Source organism: Oryx dammah, unplaced genomic scaffold (assembly GCF_014754425.2).
Source record: "Oryx dammah isolate SB20612 unplaced genomic scaffold, SCBI_Odam_1.1 HiC_scaffold_25, whole genome shotgun sequence".
Lineage (NCBI taxonomy): Eukaryota > Metazoa > Chordata > Mammalia > Artiodactyla > Bovidae > Oryx > Oryx dammah.
In genome coordinates, this window is record NW_024070209.1 from 70610185 (window position 1) to 70629951 (window position 19767).

A 19767-nucleotide genomic window follows, 5' to 3' on the forward strand; every position below is an offset into this window, starting at 1 on the left:
GGTGCTTCATGTACTTTTCTTATTTAATTCTCACCACTCCGGGAGGCAGATGGTATTTATTCCCATTTTACAGATGAGGATAACAAAACTCAGCGAGATTTAAGATCCACACTGGAGCCTGCTCACTCCAAGGCTTCTACCACATGGCTCTCCATGCTCCCCCCAAGCCTGCGTCTAGTGACCTCATGCTGGGAGCTTGGAATCGGTCATGGTGAGAGCACTTACACCATGAAAAGCAGCAAATGATACAAATGAGGCTCCTTCTCCCCCCAACCCTCATCGTCTACCCTCGTCTTCTTTTTTAAACTGCTGAAGAACAGCTTCTTATATATTTGCTAGTGACTCAGTGGGCAGAGCCAGGATTCAAATGTAAGTCTCTCTCCTCCTCAAGCTCATTCCACTTTCCAGTTCATCCTGTGGAATAAATGGGCCCCATCTCTCTCTCTCTAACGAAGCACCATCTCTCTGTTGGTGGTGGGTCCTCAGGAAGCCAAACAGCTGGGAGAAGGATGAACACTTGCTTCTCCAGTCTCTTGTGGCTCCTCCCTGGCACCCCAGGAGATGCCCTGATCCAGCTATTAGCAGCAAACACTCGTAACACCTTTTCCTTGTCTGTGCTGAGCTTAAAGATGCAACTGAAATTATAAGGGCTGAGTAAGCTGGAGACAGGATTTATGAGGTAATAATAATGTGCTCTCATATATGGCACTTTTCATCTTCAAAGCATTTTATAGCCATTTACTAATTAGTCCTAGGCTGCACTCTGTGTGCAGATACAATACAGCGATGGGCCGAACTAGCACGAAGTGTTTAAAATACACACAGGCGACTGTTGCCCATTTACGAGGGCCACTTGCTTCTGTTGCTGTTGGGGGTAGAGATAAAAATCTCACTAATACTGGTTCTGAGTCCCTGGCACTTGAACTATGAAGTGGCTATTGTCACCTTCTGTTGTTTGGTTGCCCCTAAGAAAAGCAGCCCAAACCTTCCCTCTGTGCTACTGGGGCTGAAAGTCTTCTCAAAAAGCCTATCATCTCCATGCTCACAAAGCTACACATAGTAACTCAGCCTTCACTGGGGGAAAAAGCCTGTTTGTTTACTAGTGTGCATGTGTGTTTAGTTGCACAGTCATGTCTGACTCTGCGACCCCATGGAGTGTAGCCCACCAAGTTCCTCTGTCCATGGGATTCTCCAGGCAAGAATGCTGGAGCGGGTCGCCATTTCCTACTCCAGCGGATCTTCCCAACCCAGGGATCGAACCTGAGTCTCTTGCATCTCTTGCACTGCAGGCAGATCCTTTACCGCTGAGCCAACATGGAAGCCCCTGTTTCCTAGAGTTACGGACGAAAGCGAGAAGCAGCACTGGATCTGGAGCATGGGCTGAGTGCCGACTGGCACTGACTAGCTGGTGATCACGGGTAACTCAATTAACCTCTCTGATCTTGTTTCCTCATCTGTGGAACAGGGGCGACCCTCCTCACTTGCTTATTTCACAGGTCTGCTGTAGAGATGTGCTGAGATAAAGCACAGATAGCACTTCTGGTTGGTCGGGCGTGCTTCACAGATGTGTGGGCTACCATGGACGATCTGGCCAGCCTGAGCCATCTGAATCCCTAGAGGTTGGCAAGGGCAGGAAGGCCACGCCTGGGCTGCACTGCCCAGTACTGGCTGCTGCCACTACTGACTGGCTATTTGAAATGCCAAGGGTCCAGGCCATGTGATCACACCCATCTCATACCTGCCAACCAGCCCCTGCTAGAACTCAGGCTGGAAACCCCTACTGGGTCTGAAACAAAGTCTGACTCAGTCTACTCTTGGTTCTGTGTGCGGCGAGCCCAATCCATGCCCCTCCATCCTAAGTGACCGTGTCATGGAGCAGGAGAGTGGAGCTTGGCCCACAGCTGGCCTGACGTAGATGAGGCAGGCAGCTGGCCACAGTCAGGAGAGACTCCAGTGTGGTCATGACCACCTGCTCAACAGAATCACCTGGGGAGTTTTATCAAAATCCAGACACCCAAGCCTCAGCTAACGAGATGTGATTCAGCAGGCCGGCAGTGGGGCCCTAGGCAGTGGTTTTTTAAAAAGCTCCTGGGGGTGGTTCTGACTACACAGGGAAGGGACTTACTCAGGGTCACACAGCTGGCTGACGGCAGAGCTGGGGTGCGGACACGGGACACTGGACTGTTCTCTGTCACAGTAATTCCCAAGGCTGCAAGATGAAGTACTCACGTGGTGAAAGATCCCAGAGGAGGGCAGCCCTTCAGCTGGAAGCCAAGCTGAGAGGTCTCTTCTAGTGGTTCCCCTGCCTCCTGAGAACATTCTAGAGTGCTGGAGAATACCGGAAGGAGGGGTGTCTCTCACCAGTCCCCACAAGGGCCCTGAGCTGGCTCCCTTTCAGGTTTACGTGGGCTCCAGGAGCCACAGAGCAGCTGAGGGAACAGTGAGGAGTCGGGTTCCACCTGTGCAGGCCCTACAGAGGGTGGGAGGCAGGTGAGTTGAAGAAAGGCGCCCAGGCCACGCAGGTCAGCTTGTTTTTCTCGCCTCCGTGCCAGGGTCCCACTTCCGCGGCTGAAAGCCCTCAGGGTGGAACCCCACTAAACTAAACTAGACCTTGTCAAGTGGACAAGCTGGTCGTGGTCAGCCTGGGTGTAAGCTGAGGGAAGTCATGTCATGGCTCTCAGCTCCCAGGTTTGCCCTAGTTTACTGGGAGTATTTCTGCAGCTTGTGGGCCTTGGTTCTCACTTCTGACCCTGAAGGGAGGTGCAGGGGGAGAGGGATTCGGGGGTGGAAACAGGTGACTTCTGAAACCCCACCCAGCTCTGATAATCCACGAATTTAGGGGAGATGGAGCCTGCTCAGGGTATCTTGCCCAGTCCTGTTCCTGGGTGGCAGCGGAGCTGGCAGGCCTGAGCCCAGGGTCCGCCCACAGGACTCTACCTGTGTCTTCCAGGTATAATTCACAGAGTGCTTCATGAGCCCAAACAACTCTCCCAATGGCATCAGGAGGAGGGATGGGAGAACAGAGATAAATTTCTTGAGGCATTCAGTAAGCTTTAATGACTTTAATGACCGCCTCCTGGGTCAGGATGGGCTTTGTACCTGGAGTACACACAGGAGGCGAGGCTGGTGCTTGAACCTAGTTGTTCCTGAGCACCGGTCTTGGGCCCGACTGGGAAGTGGCTGAAACCTTGCCAGCTGGTCAGACTCATTCAGGCAGCACCTTTACAAGTGCTTTTGGAGGACTGTCCAAAATGGGAAACACTGGGGTGTGAAACACACAGGCACTCATTTCGGGGGAATGAGAAAAGCAAAGGTGTGTTTAATCTGAAAGCTTAAAAAGAGGTCTAAGAGACAAAGACTTTGGAATCAGGGTGTGTGCATTCAGGATGTCTTACTTTCCCTGGAAAAATACAGCATCATGATTCGTGACTTTATTTCTTTCAACTAAGAAATATACTGCAGGAAACAAAGAGGGAGCCACCAGAGACGGGCGGCTCTGGGACCCAGGTTCCCGCCAGCCAGCTCAAGTCTGGGTTCCAGTCGAGGAGCAAAGAAGCTGCTGTGTGAGCAAAACGCTGCCATGAAGACATTCCAATGGCTTCCAGGAAGCAGCCCTATGTGCCGACACGCATGTGGACAGAGCAGTCTGGCTGGCTACCTCTCAAGATTGGTGTTTCCTAGAGCTTTCCATTGGCAAACGCTGCCTCCTGGAACTGAGGGACAAAGGTTTTGAAATAAGCCCTGGTGGGAAAAGGGGAGAAAAAAAAATTGTGGTTAGCACAAACAACTTGAAAAAAAAAAAGTGCAACTCAGAGCTTTCAACCTAACTCAGAACAGTTGTTATTTATTGTTCATGCATCTTGGGTTGGATTTTCCTTCTCTGCTGATGCAAAGCCTTCTGGATTTTTCCAAGAGAGGTCCATGTAGTTCACTGCCGTGTTCTCTCTCATGGATGCTTAAAAGGCCTGTATTCAGAACTTCCTGGCTGCCAATTCCCATTAGACATCAGTACTCAGGTTCTGTCTGGCCTTTCCCAGGTCAAAAACAAGGGTCCAAGCTACAAGCCAGAGAGTGACCAAGCCAAGCAACCAGTCATTTTCGTGATCTGAAATATCAACAGGGTTGTACTTTTCACTCAGTTGGATCAACTTCATACGGACAAAGAAAAGAAAAAAGTGCTGGTGGCTCAGTTGTGTCTGACTCTTTGCAACCCTGTGGACTGTATCCCACCAGGCTCCTCTATCCATGGGATTTCCCAGGCAAGAATACCGGAGTGGGTTGCCATTTCTTCTCCAGGGGATCTTCCCAACCCAGGGATCAAACCCAGGTCTCCTGCATATAGATAAGCAAGGCCTAATATGACGAATTTCTAAGTGATCCATGCTCTCCATTTATTTGCAAACATACTCGTGGTTTGATCTACTGGAAAGAAAATCAGGCTGGGTGTCAGAAGAGCCTTCTCAGACTAGTGACAGGATCTGGGGCGGACCATTTGGTTCTTCCGGCACCCAGATTCGAACCTGTAGAAGCAGACTTTCCATTCAATAGGAGGAGGCTGTGCCCGGCACTGTCTGAGGTGCCAAGGGTTGGGAGATGCCCCAGACATGGCACCCCATGTGGGTGAGCTCAGTTTTGAGGAGCAGCAGACACAGAAGAAATACCGACTGCTGTGGTGAGGGCGCTTATGGAGGTGCCATGAGGCACCAGCCTGGGGCAATCAACGGAGGAGGAGGTGAAGCAGGCATTTTACACATGTTCCAGGCGAAAGACACAGCAGGAGCAGAGGCCGGGGGAGCATGGGAGTGCTGCACGTGAGCTGGGAACTCAACACTGTTCCAGAAGAGAAAGGGCACGGTGGGAAGCGGAGGGCAACAAGACGGAGAGGTTGGGGTGGGCACCCTGTGTGCCTCCTGGTCCCCCCTCTCTTGCCCCTGATGCTGATGAGATCAGAGCAGCTGACTTATCCAGCAGTGGTTCCCTCGTACCTGGGACACGAGCTAGATGACCTGTCACCATCAGTACCATAAAGGCCTCAGGTACCTTACCCAAGTCTATGTTATTAATATTTAGGATATAGTCCTAGTAAACTTGGTGCTCCAGGCTCCCAGGAGATCAGAAACACATTAGGAGTCAGGGCGCTCACTTAAAGGCAGAAGGCAGATGTGCTGAGCTGTGAGAGGCAACGAGGTGATGTCCACCCGTGAGAAAAAAGCAGAGAACTGCTCAGGAGTCAAGAAGCTCAAATGGGTGGTTTGATGTTGGGAACCACAAACTCAGCAGCCCCAGGGTTGCCATGAGGTAGCCATACAGAGCGTCACTGATGACACCTGCCTGATCCCCACCCCGCAACGCCAGGTCACGGGAAGCCCTCTTTCACATTTCAGGGATTTGCTTAGATTTTTCAGTCCTAGCCTCTGCAGCCTCTCTGCAGCGGCTCCCGCGTCTGGAAGCTACTGCCCGGACTTTACACATCCAGGCCTGCTCCCTCTCTCCTCTCCCTGCTCCTCCTCACCTCCAGGTGACATCTCTCCTTGGCCTCTTCCAGTCCTGCTCTCTACTCCGCTCGCTTCCTCTCAGGCTTGAAACACCCTCAGCAGAGAACACCTGCCCCGCCCCTGGAATCTGGGTCTCCAGTCCTTCTCTCCCAAACTGCCAGTCTCACATTTCCAACCAGGACATCATGACCTGAACGTCTATCATTCATCCAAGCCAGTGCGTGCCACGTGGATGTGTTCATCGCTGTCACACGTTTGAAAGTGCGTCGGGCCCTGGTACTTCTGTAACAGATCCCTCACCTTCCACTTCTCCCTAAACCTCTGCAGCGAATTCATCCTGCAGCTTCTTCCTCTTCCTCCCCACACCCTGGGCTCCCTGCCTTGTTACCTTTTACAACACTGCTATTTCTTCCCGGGATGCAAGGCTTCATCTTCCTGTTGCAGGTAAATGAATTCTCTTTGAGCGTGGGTCTGTGTCCCTACCCCAACCAAGACCCTTCATCTGCCCAAACCCGAAGCCTGGAGTGCTGTGATTGTCATCATCTGCACTTTTCCTCAGTCGCATTTTGGGATCATGCCCTGCCCTCACCACTGAGAAGCTAAGAAAGCTGAAGATCCTCTTCCAGAAAACCTACAGGTGAGTCTCCTCACTGTGATGTCACAGGAGATCAGAAGCACATTAGGAGTCAGGGTGCTCACTTAAAGGCAGATGGCAGACGTGCTGAAGCCGTGAGAGGCAACGAGGGGATGTCCACCCATGAGAAGAGAGCAATTGGGGGTGTCATAAGCCCCGAGGCCCACGCACGGTCCAGACGCCATCCTCCACTGCCACTTCCTCCTGTCGGCCACCTGCTCTTCCTCAGACATGCCATTACTACCCCAGGCCTTTAGTCATGCTCAGGCCAAATGCCCTTGCCTCCATCAAGCCTTCCCAAGGTTCTCTCCCTGAGTGCAGACACTCTCTGTGCTGCTTCTGGGCATGTCTCATGTGTGCACAGGGCTTTGCGGACTGGGTGGCACTGCCAGCCCCGGAAAGGAGGGAGTGAGTCTCCTTCTCGGTGACCCCACAGGTCTGGCCTGTACAGAGCGCCCGGCGAGGACTTCATGGCTGTAATTAAGGTAACTACTGATGACCACCGGTTTGTGAGAGCAGTTAAAGCAGGTCCCTTGCAGGCTTTCTGGGGTGAAAGAGAGCAAGCCCAGAAAGCAGGCAGATGAGACATTTAGATTCTGAGGAAGAAAACTGCAAAAGTGTCGTCCATTCTCAAACTTCAGCCTATGCCGACTGTCAGTGAGAAGGATCAACACCCTCCACCATCCCGGTTCCAGCCAATCTGCCACCTTTTCTGAGATGCAGAACCTGGGAGCCCTTGCCCACAATCATCCTTTTGGGGAGGAGGACGGCAATGAGGCAGGAGCTGCCCCAGACCTAGAGCCAGGCAGACCAGGCAAGAGATGCCCCAAGTTCTGTTTCCCCAGGGTGAGAAGGGGCAACAAACCCACCCACCCTGCTGTGATGCTCTCACAGGACCACGTGCGGGAAGGAAGCTTGTTGGCTGGCTGCCGCCACCAGTCGTGAGGGCTGTTCATTTCGTCCCTGTGTTTCACATGCTGCTGTTTCCCCAGCAGGATTTGTGTTTGCTGGAGGGGGGCCTGGTGGCCCTTCTTCAGGGGTCCGGCACCAATGGGCTGCTGCCAACCTCCGCTGCATTTGCCTTCCTGCCCAAAGGACATCTGGAGTCTGAGCACTGGGTAGGGTGGCGCCCCTGTCTTAGGTCACAGGTGAGGACATTATAGGGAGAGGCGGTCGGTCCCACAATAGGTGCCCGACGAGGGAGTGGGACTGACTGCTGCTGAAATGGGGCCCTGGGCTCCAGGGTGGGCAGCTCTCTCCCGTGTTCTCTCCTCATGCCCGGTGTCACATGGGGCAAATCTGATGAAGCTAATCTCCTCAGCTCAGGTTTTTCCTTGGAAACTTCTGGGGGAAGGGGCCACACCAGTGCAAGCTCCTTTGACAGAAAGGTCTTGGCAAGAGGGAGCAAGCTTTACAGCAAGCTCTTTCCTTCTTCAAAAAATTCTAAAGTTTCCTGTTCTGTCCTGGGCTTTCCCTGCCAGGGCAAACTGTGCGACGCCAAGGGGAAGCAGTATGGAGCAGGGCTGTTTAAAGGCATGATGCTACCAGCTGTTGTCAGTGAGCGCTTCTCAACACGGAGCCGCACGAAGTCAGCTCGGGGAAAGGGGGAGGAAGGGGAAAAGGACAACTGGCTCCCAGCCATTTATATATTATGAAGCACTGTTTTCATTTATTTCAGGTTTTTTATCAGAGAAAGTGGAGAGCTGCTCAGAATATATCACTTGCCAATGGCACTACTCTGTCACCTCAACTCTTTGACCCAAAGACAAAGTGTATGGTAAGCTTCAAAAGTGTAAGTGTGTTGGTGGTGAAGGGAAGGTCTTCTCACATCCTCCTTCACTGGTCAAAAGGACCTGCAGGATCAGTCAAGCTCCCATTCTACCACACTGGAGGGAAATTATTTTTAGACCAGATTAGAGCTAAATATGCCTGAGGACGACATCAGGTTCTGACCCTTTCCACTGACCTCAGTTCCTTCGCTCTGGGTTTATAAAATCACACCTTAGTCCACTGTCTCAGGTCAACAGAATAAAACTTAAAGAACTGACTCCAGGCCGAGGTCTGGTAGGTTTTCCATGAATCAGAAGCAGGATTAGCTCCTGGCCTCAGCTCACAGGCACTGCCAGGAGGGAATTTCCTGAGGTCAGGAATCAGGGTGCTGGGGAGCTCAGTGGGTCTGCTTTTCTGGGTCTGGGGTCCAGGAGTAAGTTTCTTCCCTTCTGGGCACCAGATCCCTCATCTTCCAGGCAAGGAGCTGTGCTCAATGATCTCCAAGGCCTCGCAGGCTGGAGGCTGTGCAGGACAGGCACTGTGTCTTCTGGAGCCAGCCACACCTGGGCTCAAGGCTTGGCCCTGCTCCTTACTGGCTGTCCCACCTGTGCAAGTGACTCATCTCTTTAGCTTTAATTTCTTTGACTATAAAAGGGGAGCCATAATGCCTACCTTAAAGAATAATCCTCATGAGGATTAAATGAGATGCTCCAAGTAAGCACTTGGCCTGATGCCTGGCATACTACTTGATCAATAGATGTCAACTGTTACCATGGGGACCCAGTTGGGTCTGAGGGGGAAAGACTGAGTCCCTGGGAACAGCCAGGGCATGTGTGGCTGTAAAAGAGAAAAAGAGAAAAACCCTGTGTGGATGGAAAGGTCCCAGATCATCCTTTCCTCTGGGCCTTCTTGGATCACTTTTCACTTATCATATGCGCTTGCAGTTGGAGGCACAGAGATGGTCGGTCTCAGGGCTTGACACCCAGCCAAAGTTGTCAGGACACTGTGAACCTCTGGAAATGCAGCCCAGAGCGGCTGGAAGTGGACTCATGGTATTGAAGGACGGGCTCTGCAGCGGGAGGCACCTGCGCCCCTGGCTGGCTTTTGCCTGAGTTCTGGGTGTGCTCTTGTGTGCAGTTCTGGTCAAGAGTGTGGTTGGGGGAAGATGGGCTGTGCCCCTGACAGATGTTTAAGATAATCACATGGCCCTAGCTACCGGAAGTGGGGGTATCACAGTTGGCCCAGTCCTCGAACAGACCTTTCTCTGTCCAGGACAACAAGGAGAGAAAAGGAGAGAAAAGGAGAGACAGCGGGTTGAGCAGAAAGAGCCCTGAGCCATGAGGCAGAAGTCATGGCTCTAGTCCAGGCCCAGCTCCTCACCTCCAAAAGGCAGATGGATACTTGGTCATCTCTAGGTGCCACCCAGTTATGGTTCTGAGAAATCCACGTGACTCTGAGCAAGCCACTTAACCTCTGTGTTTTGACCTTCACTGGTTAAATCAAGGCACCAGCCAAGCCCAGGCCTTGAGGCACTGTAAGGACTTGTGGTGCGGGGAGGCAGAGCTCATCATTATCTGGGATGCTTTTTTGCAAACATGGCAGAGCTCCGAACACATGTCCTGGGAACCACAGGCAGTGGTGGGAAGGAGGGAGGCTCGTTTCTCTTGGCCATGTCTGCCCTCCCACTGAGCAGAGGTCCAGAGTCAGGGAGCTCAAGCTAAGTCGTCAGGGGGTAACAATGCCTGGAAAATCCATCATCTAGGTGCTCCTGGGCAGGGGCTCTGGGGGCACTAAGGAGTGTGGGGACAGGGAGCTGTGAGAGGAATCCTCAGAGGCCTTGAGATGAAGGTAATTAGGAGCCTTTCTCACCAAAAGGGGTCTTCCCTGCTGGAATTATAAGCCTCGATTTATTCAATGGACCTTTTCCAAAGGACAAAAATCTGTGAAATCAACATCTAAACATTTGAACCAGTACCACTTTAAGAAAATGAAAACAAAAAACAGAGAATAAAAAGTCCCAAGAGGCTGGAGACTCCAGGGAAAGAGGAAGGAAGCCCACAGAGCAGACTGAACACTGCGCAGGTGCGGCTCACAATACTACCGCGTGCGGCAGGAGTCATGGTCCCATTGTGCAGGTGAGGGAACAGACGCTGAGCGAGTTCAGTCAAGAGAGCCTCTGGCCCCAGTGCCACCAGAGCTCGTCTTCCCACGGGAGCACGACTTGACGGAGTAGCCCCTGGGATCTTGCTGCCTTTAGCCTCATTTACTTGGGACCTTTGATTCTGCAGAAGCCTAAACAGCTGCTCTCTTCCGAAATAGGACTCTGAGGTCTCTTTCTGGAATTCCCAAATGCTTTTCTTTGGGCAATCATAAGATGAGCCTTATGATGTTTGCTCGAGTCAGGCCAGTGCGGGGGGCGGGGAGTGGGGCAGGGTGGGAGAAGTGGTTCGGGGACACGAACCTCACTGTCAGGAAATCAAGGACACACAAATCAAGTCAGAATTCATTTTTGCAAATAGAGGCGAGTTCCTAAACATCTAAGGCTCCTTTCTTTTTTCCAGTTTTCTTCTGCAGCTGTGACTTCAACTGGCACATGTTTTTAATCAGTCATATGCAAGCTAACTGTGGTCTGAAAATCAAAGCGGTCCTGTAAATAGTGTAAGACAAGTCCCACTAATCATCCTTGTGGTCTTGCCTTGTCCTCATGGTCCTGAACGGCCATGGTAAAGACTGACTCATCGAGGGTTACTCTCCCGTGGCAAAGGGGTCATCCTCATAATAGGATCTCTACAAAAAGACCTGGTTCTGCCTCGATGCCCATCACCCCAAGCCCTCCAAAAGCCCCTGTGAAGATGGCCCACCCGACTCTGGGCATCTTGGTGAGCAAATGCCTGGCACGATGGGAGCTTATTCTGTAGCTGTGCCCTGGCAGCCAGCCTGGATTGCTGGTATGGGCTTTAGGAACAAACAAGTGGTTATAACTGGTTCATGTACACAGTCTCCCTAAAACTGCCAATCCTCAAGCAGGCCTGGTTTGTTTTTAAGGAATCTAAGCTCGCAAGGCAAGGAAACTAACCCATGAGCTGCAAAAGGCTTGATATCACACTGAGAACATGCTCGCAGCCTCAGGCAGAGGCCCTTGCCCTCAGCTGGAATCAATCTCCCCTCTGCCGGGTTCCATGGCACACTGGCCTCCAACCTCAGGCCCAGCCATGGTCTGCCTTGAGTTTGAGATGTTTAGATTGATGTCTAGACTCTGTCTTATACAGCTCGGGCTCCTCGCCCATGAGAAAGCTGGCTGTAGTCTCAGTATGTGTTGAATTAAATAAAATGCTGTTTTAGGAGGACAAACAACCAACTGGAATCCATTTCTAGACATCAAAGTATTGGGATGAAATCTGCCTCCTTCTAAATCATAGGGTATTTGTCAATGGGTACTGAAATGATCAAAATTACCTAGTGGTTCTCCTTCCTTCTGAGACTCTTCAAGGAGGCCTTCTGGAGCCTAGCCAGTTCCTCTGGGGCTAAAGCAGCATGCAGCCAGCTTTTGCAACTGCAGGGCCAGTCCTTGCCCAGAAGTGGGGGTGGGGGTGGTGGGGACTGTAGGGACCTCTGCCCCCTCGGCATCCCCTGGTGCAGGGTCTGAGGAGGAGGCCATGAGATGGCCAGCTGGCGGGATGAGGGGGCAGGGTAGTCCTCGTGGGCTCCCCCAGCCACAGGGCTACCTTCCTCCCTGGGGCTCTAGCTCTGCCTGCATCTGTCTATTCACCCCGCCACGTCTGACCAGAAGCTCCTTAACTGCAAGTCCCCTTGCCTATGTTCATCCCTCTCTGCAGCCCAGCTTCGAGTCTAGTGCCGACACACTGCAGCTCAACAAACATTTCTCAAGCGATGTAATAAACATGTGGTTTATTTAAAGATGTACTTTAGAATGATAAAATTTTATAACAGAAACCTCAGCGGCTGTATACTCCAACCATTATGGAGAAGAGAAAACTAAGGGCTGGAGAAGTTAATGGTCCCCTCTCACAAGGCCTAGCTCTTCTCTGAAAGCCCCTTGAGGGCAGAATATGGTGATGGTTCATTCCTTAGTGCCCCATGGCGCTCAACGTCCATAGGCCTCATAGGCAGGAATGAACGAATGAATGGCTGTCCCAAGGAGCTGCCCTGAGGCTCCAGAGCTAGTAGGTAGAATCTGAGCCTGTCCTCCCTATCTCCTTACTCGCAGGCTGATGCTCTTTCCACTGTGAACCTGATGAGACACTGGGAGGAGGAGCTGACAGTGTGGCCACAGAGAAAGGCTGGCCCCCCTCTACCCAGGAGGTGGGGGCGGGCAGGCTGTGGTACCCAGTGCACCTGTCTGCGCTAAGCTTAGGCCAGATAGTGGGAGTAGGGAGCTAAGGAATGCGGTGCTCCCTGAGGCCTGGGACCCCAGAGCAGAGCTACTCTCTGGGTCCACCTTGTCGCCCTATTTGTGCCTACATCTGACGTATCTCCGGTGGTAGGTGCCATGGCAATGGGCATCTCAAGTTGTCTGCTCACTCTGCCTGGGGCTATATGGGCAGGATCCCAGCACTGGCTCTGCTGATGGCCAGGCAGATGCCCGTGGAGGGTGCTGGGATCGTCCACAGGCCCTGTCGGGAGGAGGGCTACTCACACAGCTCACCTGTGCTGGACCGCTGAGGGGAAGCCAGCTGCCTGTCTGATGGTAGTGAGTCACCATCAAGATCACAGACAACCTTCTCCCCCTTAGTCAGCAAGAGGGGAAAAACCAAAGAACTGCCCACAGAGAGGAAGTGCCCAGGGTCCTGGCGGAGCAGACCACGGCAGCGTGCGGGGGACAGTGTTTTCAGGGTTCCACTCAGCATCACCAGGCATCAGCTGAAACAGGGGAGTACTGGACCCCCAAAGGACAGAGAACACTTAGGATATCAACTCCTTGGAGCATAAACTATTCTCCTCCTTTCCAGAGAGTCTCTCTGAGGCTTTTAAGCGTTGTTTGCCTGGTTGTAAATTTGGTTTCTCTCACTAGACTCTCAGCATCTAGAGGCTGAAGCTCTGTCTTCCATAGCTGCCTGGGCCCCTGTCTACTGGCTTCTGAAGGCACCTCCTGGTCATGCCAACACTCTGGGTGTTTGCCCTCCTAGCTGGGTGCTCACAGATACCCCTTGAAGATCTGGGGGAGGGACAGCAAGGAGGGCTATGGTCCCTCTTCTTTTCGGGCTAATCCCCTGGCCCAGCAGCTAAAATGATATTCCCAGACACCTGGGCTCACAGATAGAAAAGCAGCAATTCCAGAAAGTGAGCTATAGTGGCTTGATGCTGAGATGCAAGCATGGTTCCTGGGTAATGAGGTTGGCGGTGCCACTCCGGCTGCTCGGAGTGTATGCTGCCTCTACAAGGGCTTGCCACAAAACAAACAATGAAAGCTATTTTTGCTTTTTGCCTTTTCTAAAAAAAGTAAAAGTGAAAATCCTCTTTGGATGTCTCTGGGTCACTGAAACCAGGCACTAACGTAGGCCTTTTGTAAAAGCGAAGTGGCATAAAGTGAACTTTCCAAAAGAGGGGGACGCCTGTTATCTTTATTTTTGCCAATGAGAAATCTATGATTCAGAGAAGGCAAGTAATTTTCTAAGATCACGTCGCTAACACGTGGCAACGCTGCTCGACTCCAGAGTGCACATACTTTGCACACCGCCATGATTTCCAGTGGAAAGAGTGCTGATGGCTAAGCACAGAGCTGAGGCCTCCACGTCTGCACCTGCTGTGTGACGCTGACTCACGCCTCTGTTTCCTCATCCACACAATGGAGGCGTGGAAAAGATGATTTCTAAATTTCTTTGATTTGGTGATTCTCCCCTCCCAAACATCATTTTAGGATCTTTTATTCTCCTTCATTAAAACTCCATAATATTGGAATTGTCAATGGCCCAGTAATGAATGCCGAGGGCTACTTACTGCTAACTCCCATTACACCTACATCTGTTTCCTCCATCCTGTAAGTCTGTGTGTCCGGAGGTGGTGACTGGTATCCTTAGCTCTCATCTAGGAACCTGCATTGGGTGACTTTCCAGTAGAATTATGACTGTGATAACAAGGGATGGAAGGGAGGAACTAGACCTCCTGCTCACTTGCCCATCTGGATCCTGGAAGTATCAACACATCTTATGGAAGAACGAGGCCGAGGCCGAGTGTCCGGAGAAGGAAAGGCACCGGCAATCCCCGTAAGGGCACGCAGGAGGCACCAGAAATGTTCTCCAAATAATGAGTCCCAGAGAAGCAAAGGTACCAGAAGGTTCCTTTACCAGTTATGTCTGTGGGTTTCTGAAAACTCTTCAGAGCTTTTCAGAAGTGATGTGACTGTAAAATGCTATACAGTGGGAGGGATTACTACCCTGACATAATTAAGCATGAGTTGTGATCCTGGCTCTTGCTATGTGACCGTGGATGAGCCACTTTACTTCTGTGTCCCAGATGCCTCATCTGGAAAGTGAGGGGATGGCCTCTGCGTTTACTTCCAGGTCTAATATACAGTCATCCCCTGGAACCTGCCACAGGAGGCTGGTTCCAGGACCCTCTCGGATACTAAAATCCAAGGATGCTCAAGTCCCTTGTATAAAGTGGTGTACTAGTTGGCCCTCCGTATCTTTGGATTCCGCAGCCTTAGATTCAACCAACTCTGGTTTCTTATCCTCCACTGGTTGAATCTGTGGGTATGGAATGTACAAATGTGGAGATCTGACTGAATTTGCTTGTAACTTATTGACATATCCCCATATACTTTAAATCACCTGTGGATTACTTATATACCTAATACAATGTAAATACTAATATAAATGCTATGTACATAGTCGCTGGTGCTTGGCAAATTCAAACTTTGCTTTTTGAACTTTTTGGAGTTTTTTCCTCCAAATATTTTTGAAATATTTTCTGGATGTGGAACCCACAGATATGAAGGGCCGACTGTACTATTATCCATTATTATTATTATTGCTTTGGTATCAATCCAAGCACTTTAGCCAGAGACAGTTTCTTTAGTGGAAGCAGTAATTTAATAAATGACCTCTCCCTGGGCTTTGCTAAAGGGGTTCCCTCAAGAGCCTTAATAAGCACCATCAAAGGCATGACAAGAGGTTTCTATCTATCTTTTGTCTCCAGATCTGACTTAGGACTCCAAGAATGGAGGCCAGCATTCATCCGTCAGACCAGCAGACAACCAGACGTTCACTCACTCATGGCGAGCTCTTGTACTTCACAAGGGCTGTTTAATGCAGGGGGCAAGGGAAAGAGCTGAGCAAAGCCTGACCCTCAGAAGACACACGGGCCCTGGACTCCCAGAAAGACTGCTGCCTGCTCAGCTTGGGTGGGAGTTGGGTGGTTTCACTTCACAGTCTGGGGCTAAGTCCTCCTCTGCCCACTGTTTCTTCCTGCTATTTCTCTGGAGCAACTAGAGCAAACTTGCTGCCTGGAACTGACTTTCTTTGCTGCTCAGAACTATGCCAGCGTATTATCCAGCAGGCCAGACGTCTGTCTAGCACTTTTAATGACAATAATAATAATTTGCATTTATACAAGGTCTTTCATTGGAGACTCTTAAAGTGTTTCACAAACAATAATTAATTCCCCTTGGCAATTCTGGGAGCCAGCTAAGTAGGAGTCCCTTTGCTTTGCAGGTGAAGGGTACTTTCCTGAACCATGCAACACTTTTTGAGGGCCTCTGTATCTACTGAAAACTTAACCACCCTCAAGGCCTGGCATAAGCATCAGGCCCTCTCCAGAGCCTGCAGCACTGAACAGTTATGATGGTCTTCCTTCTCCTGAACTGGAATTTGTCCGCTGGGAACCCCCACCCACGGAGTCTACTTTTGCCTTCTGGAACTAAACAATTCCAACTAAATTGTCTGGGGCTGCTGGCTGCTGTCCCTTGTACACATGCTGTCTACTTCTACAGTCACCCATGGGTGGAGCTTGGTGGCTCAGTGTTACCAAGGTTCAGGGAAGCCTTGTGACCTGAATGGTGGAGGTCAGTCGAGGCCTCCGCCGTGTGCTCTCAGTTCCAGGGCCAGGCTGACTTCCTGGGCAGGAATTCCCTGGATGTTGCTGGCTCTGGGGTTGTGCGTGCCAAGTTGCTAAGTCGTGTCCGACTCTGTGCGACGCTATGACCTGTAGCCCGCCAGGTTCCTCGGTCCTTGGGATTCTCCAGGCAGGAATACTGGAGTGGGTTGTCATGCCCTCCTCCAGCTGGAGCCCTGGGTCTATCCATCTTTAAACGCAGTTCTTTAGATGTTTCCCCCTATGGTGTAGACATGGGAGGCTTCTGTGTTCATTTCTGGGGGCTGCACCTCACTGACCCAGAAATACCCTAAAGTTTTGTTGAATGACTGAATGACAATGAATGAATAATCTTTCCTAAATCGATCATCTTAAATCTAGACAATACCTGGACTAGTTTTTGGAGACCAAGCCAGACAATGATCTCTTTAGTTCTTTTTTCTTTAAAATCCTTTTTCAGAATAAATACTCGGTGTTACGTCTGAGAAAAGGATTCAACTGCTCAACTGAAAACCCACATGAGGACAACAAGCTCCATGACCCTCCTGCTCTCCCAGGACTTAGAGGCAAAGGAGGCCTCAGCACTGGGAAGCCGGGCAGAGGGGTGAATGGAATCCTTTGCTAAGTTGATTTTAAACAGCTAGATCTTCTGGGGAAACCAACAGCTCCTTGGGGTGACTTCTGGGTCCTTGCTGGTAGCTTTACGCCTGAAAAGACAGCCACCCTCCCTTGGCGGCCAAGAGTGCATTGTTTGGGTGAGATTTTTCTCACACTGGCTTGCCATGGAAGGAATTCCGAGCATGCATCGAAGGCCGTTGTTTTCCTAAAACCTGCGCCCTTGTGAACAGAGATTTGGCTTGTGGTGATAAAGCCTCATTTTGCCCTGATTTCACATGCTCCCCACGTGAAATTCTACTGGGCTAGAATGGGCCGGGGGTGGTCGTTTTTGGCTTGGATTTGGCCTGGCTCACTGATCTGGGGGCAGCTTGGGAGGAGAAAAGTGGGCTAGAGAGGGGATCACTCATGTCATTCTGTGGCAAGGGAACATCTGGGATCCCTGGTTACTGAAGTCTAACGTGGGTCAGTCACTTGGTGGCTGTGTGTCTCAGGGATGTCATACTTAACCTCTCTGAGTCTCCGCGTGTTTCTCTCTGATAAACGCAGAGAGAAACTGTTAAGCAACAGTGAGGTACACGGTCAGAACTCACACCCGAGTAGTCTCCTTTCTTCCCACTCTCCCCTCCCATCACCCAGCTGAGGAACTTCCATTTCACTCGATTTTAACACACATGTGTTGAATAGCTCCTGTTTACGGAAGGGCCTGGAATACCTGGGGCACTGCCTGCAAGTACCTGCTCCTAGTAGGCATTTAATAGTTACTGGATAAGTAAATGAACTAACTCGATCCTTAGTATTTTACAGTTTATACTGTGTTTTAAAAAATAACCCCATTTTAATCCAAGCAACAGTCATGTGTATGAAATAGTTTTGCTCTGCTCCCACTGTACACATGAAGAGGCAGCCTGGGAAAGAGCAGATAACCTACCCAGGGTCAGGTGCATGGCAAAGGCAGAGTGAGGTTCAGACATGAGCCAGGGCCCTGGGCAGCACACTGCCAGCTCCAGGGGCCCTCTGTGGCCACAGGCTTGGAGCGGGATGAGCATGGCTCTCGGGCACCCATGTTCCACTAGAAGGGCCCTGCTGAATGCTGCTCCCCACCCCATATCTGGTCATAACATCTGTAGCTAAAAGTGCTGGGCATCATCGCGCATCCGGTGACTTGGAAAAGTAATATTTTAAAATTGGGAACATTTCCTAACTGGGAGATTTCTTTCTTTTCAGCCCTGAGGTTCTGGTCCAAAACTAGGGTACAGGGCTATTCTCCAGGGTCAACTTCATGGGCTCCCACCATCCTCCCCATGGGGTGCAGCAGCACGAATGCCCACTCTCCACCCATTCTCCCCTCCATCGCATCTTTCTAGTACACAGAGAGAAGTGCTCTGGTCCACAGGACTCTGTTCCTTAGCACAGCACTCCACACTGGCTAGGGGCTCAGAACAGCGACAAACTACATTCCTTCTTATTCCCAGGAGCCTTTTAAGAACCAAGAAAGGGGACCGGAAGTAGATATTGGGTCTCTGGCTACTCTGGGCTCCCAGGCTTTCTTCCCAATCCTCTAGCCTTGAACTATCTGCTGGGAACTGCTGATAGACGCAAAATGAAAAGGGTAGGTTTGGGATCTTTCAAAATTTGCCCACATGGCCGGCCCAATACAATTTCCAATGTGAGCTGAGAGGTGGAAACCAGATCTGACCGCAAAGTTGTCTCACCCATGGGGAGTTCATAATAGCCTTCTCAAACCACGCCAACAACACGCCCTGCAGAGGAGGGTGGCCTGGCGCAATGTCGTCACTGCGCACCCTGGGCTACATGTAACCCAGAGCCCAGGGGGTGAGGTCAGTTCTTACTGCCGTGAGCTCGTCTGTTCTGGCCCTCTTAGCACATTTCTTCGTGCTGCCAGCGTATTACCTCTGAGATGTAACTCTGTGGAAAATTGTGTGCATTCCTTGAACTGAGCCAGTTTTAGGTCAGAAGTTGGCAAAGAAGAGCCAGGCTGTGGGCTCTCCAAAGCAAGCACCTTGACCAGATCAGGGCCCCCGGTGCAGCTGTAGGGGGGCCACATCTCTGTGCTCCCTGCCCCGAGGCTCTCGGCCACCCTGCTCCATAGCGCTGCTGAGCGAGTGGGTATTAATGGACATGCAGGGGGCCAGCCCAGGCTGCTGTGGTCTCAAAAACCAAAGTCAAGCAGAGCTGACCTGTTTTTTGGCCAGCAAGCCCCCGTGAGAGGAGCCCCCTACCCCACCGCCTAGACTTCAGAGATGCCAGGTAGCAGGAGTAACTGCTGCATTAGGCAGTGCAGTGTCTGTCCTACAAAAGAAGTGTGGCCAAGGGAGCAAGTGGAGGCTGAACTCTAGCCCCTGCCCACTTGGTAGTTTACCCAGGGCTAGATGCCAAGAGAAAGGGGCAAGGTTTTCTTACTCAAAGCTGTTAGCCAAGCCTGCACCAATCCAAAGGGGCACTTTTTTCTAGTTTGTACAAAAGTTCTTTATAGGCTAGGGTGGCCTGATAGGAGGACCATGCAGCTCTGTGCCTGGGATCCCCTATTATGCACTGGGAATGTGGGTATGCAATGCATGTCACTGGGATGCAAATTTTGTGTTAGCCTCTTGTTTGGACTGGCACCGAGGGAAGAAGATTAAAAAGATTAGTTCTTCCCTAGTCTCTGCATTTTTCAAGGCTTCTTCCTGTTTTTCTAGCCATGGCCACCAAACTACCTCACCACTTTGAGCTATTCCTGCCCTCATCTCACCACTCAGACTCAGACAGGCAAACACAAACAGCGGGTGGGGTGGGTCTGGGCAGCCACACAGGTTCTCAAGGCAGCACTGGCTCCCTTTCCTGCCATAGTTATCGTGCAAACAAATCCTCATTTTCTTCCATGTGGGTACAAACGGGTGTCCTACCTTGAACCATGCCACTGAATGCAATCAGACCTACTCAGCTTTGGTGTCTTTTTACCAAAATTGATGGACACCAAAGACGCGAGACCAATAAACAAATACAGACATACAGCAAAATAAACTAAAAACAAAGCAAAATAAGTCCCAACCTTTTGCATTGTAACTACTGCAGGGAAGAGAGAGGTCCCTTCTAGTTAGCCCCTTATTAGTTACTTCAGGAGTTCTTGTTATAAAAGAAAAAAAAAAAACTGCTATGAGTTCAAAAGTCATAAAAAGTTGGATTAGAAAACCCTAA

The 19767-nt window shown here is 50.9% G+C and overlaps 1 protein-coding gene across 4 annotated transcripts in view; it reads right to left on the reverse strand.

Annotated features, from left to right (window-relative positions):
* Positions 1–3034: 3034 nt before the first annotated feature.
* The window catches only part of BABAM2 (BRISC and BRCA1 A complex member 2), a 410927-nt gene continuing 394194 nt past the window's right edge, over positions 3035–19767 (reverse strand). For all 4 annotated transcript variants that reach the window (XM_040224352.1, XM_040224354.1, XM_040224353.1 and 1 more), the window contains one exon: positions 3035–3741. In XM_040224352.1, the coding sequence (XP_040080286.1) occupies positions 3678–3741 (64 nt within the window). In that variant the 3' untranslated portion in view covers positions 3035–3677. The remainder of the gene's footprint in view (positions 3742–19767) is intronic.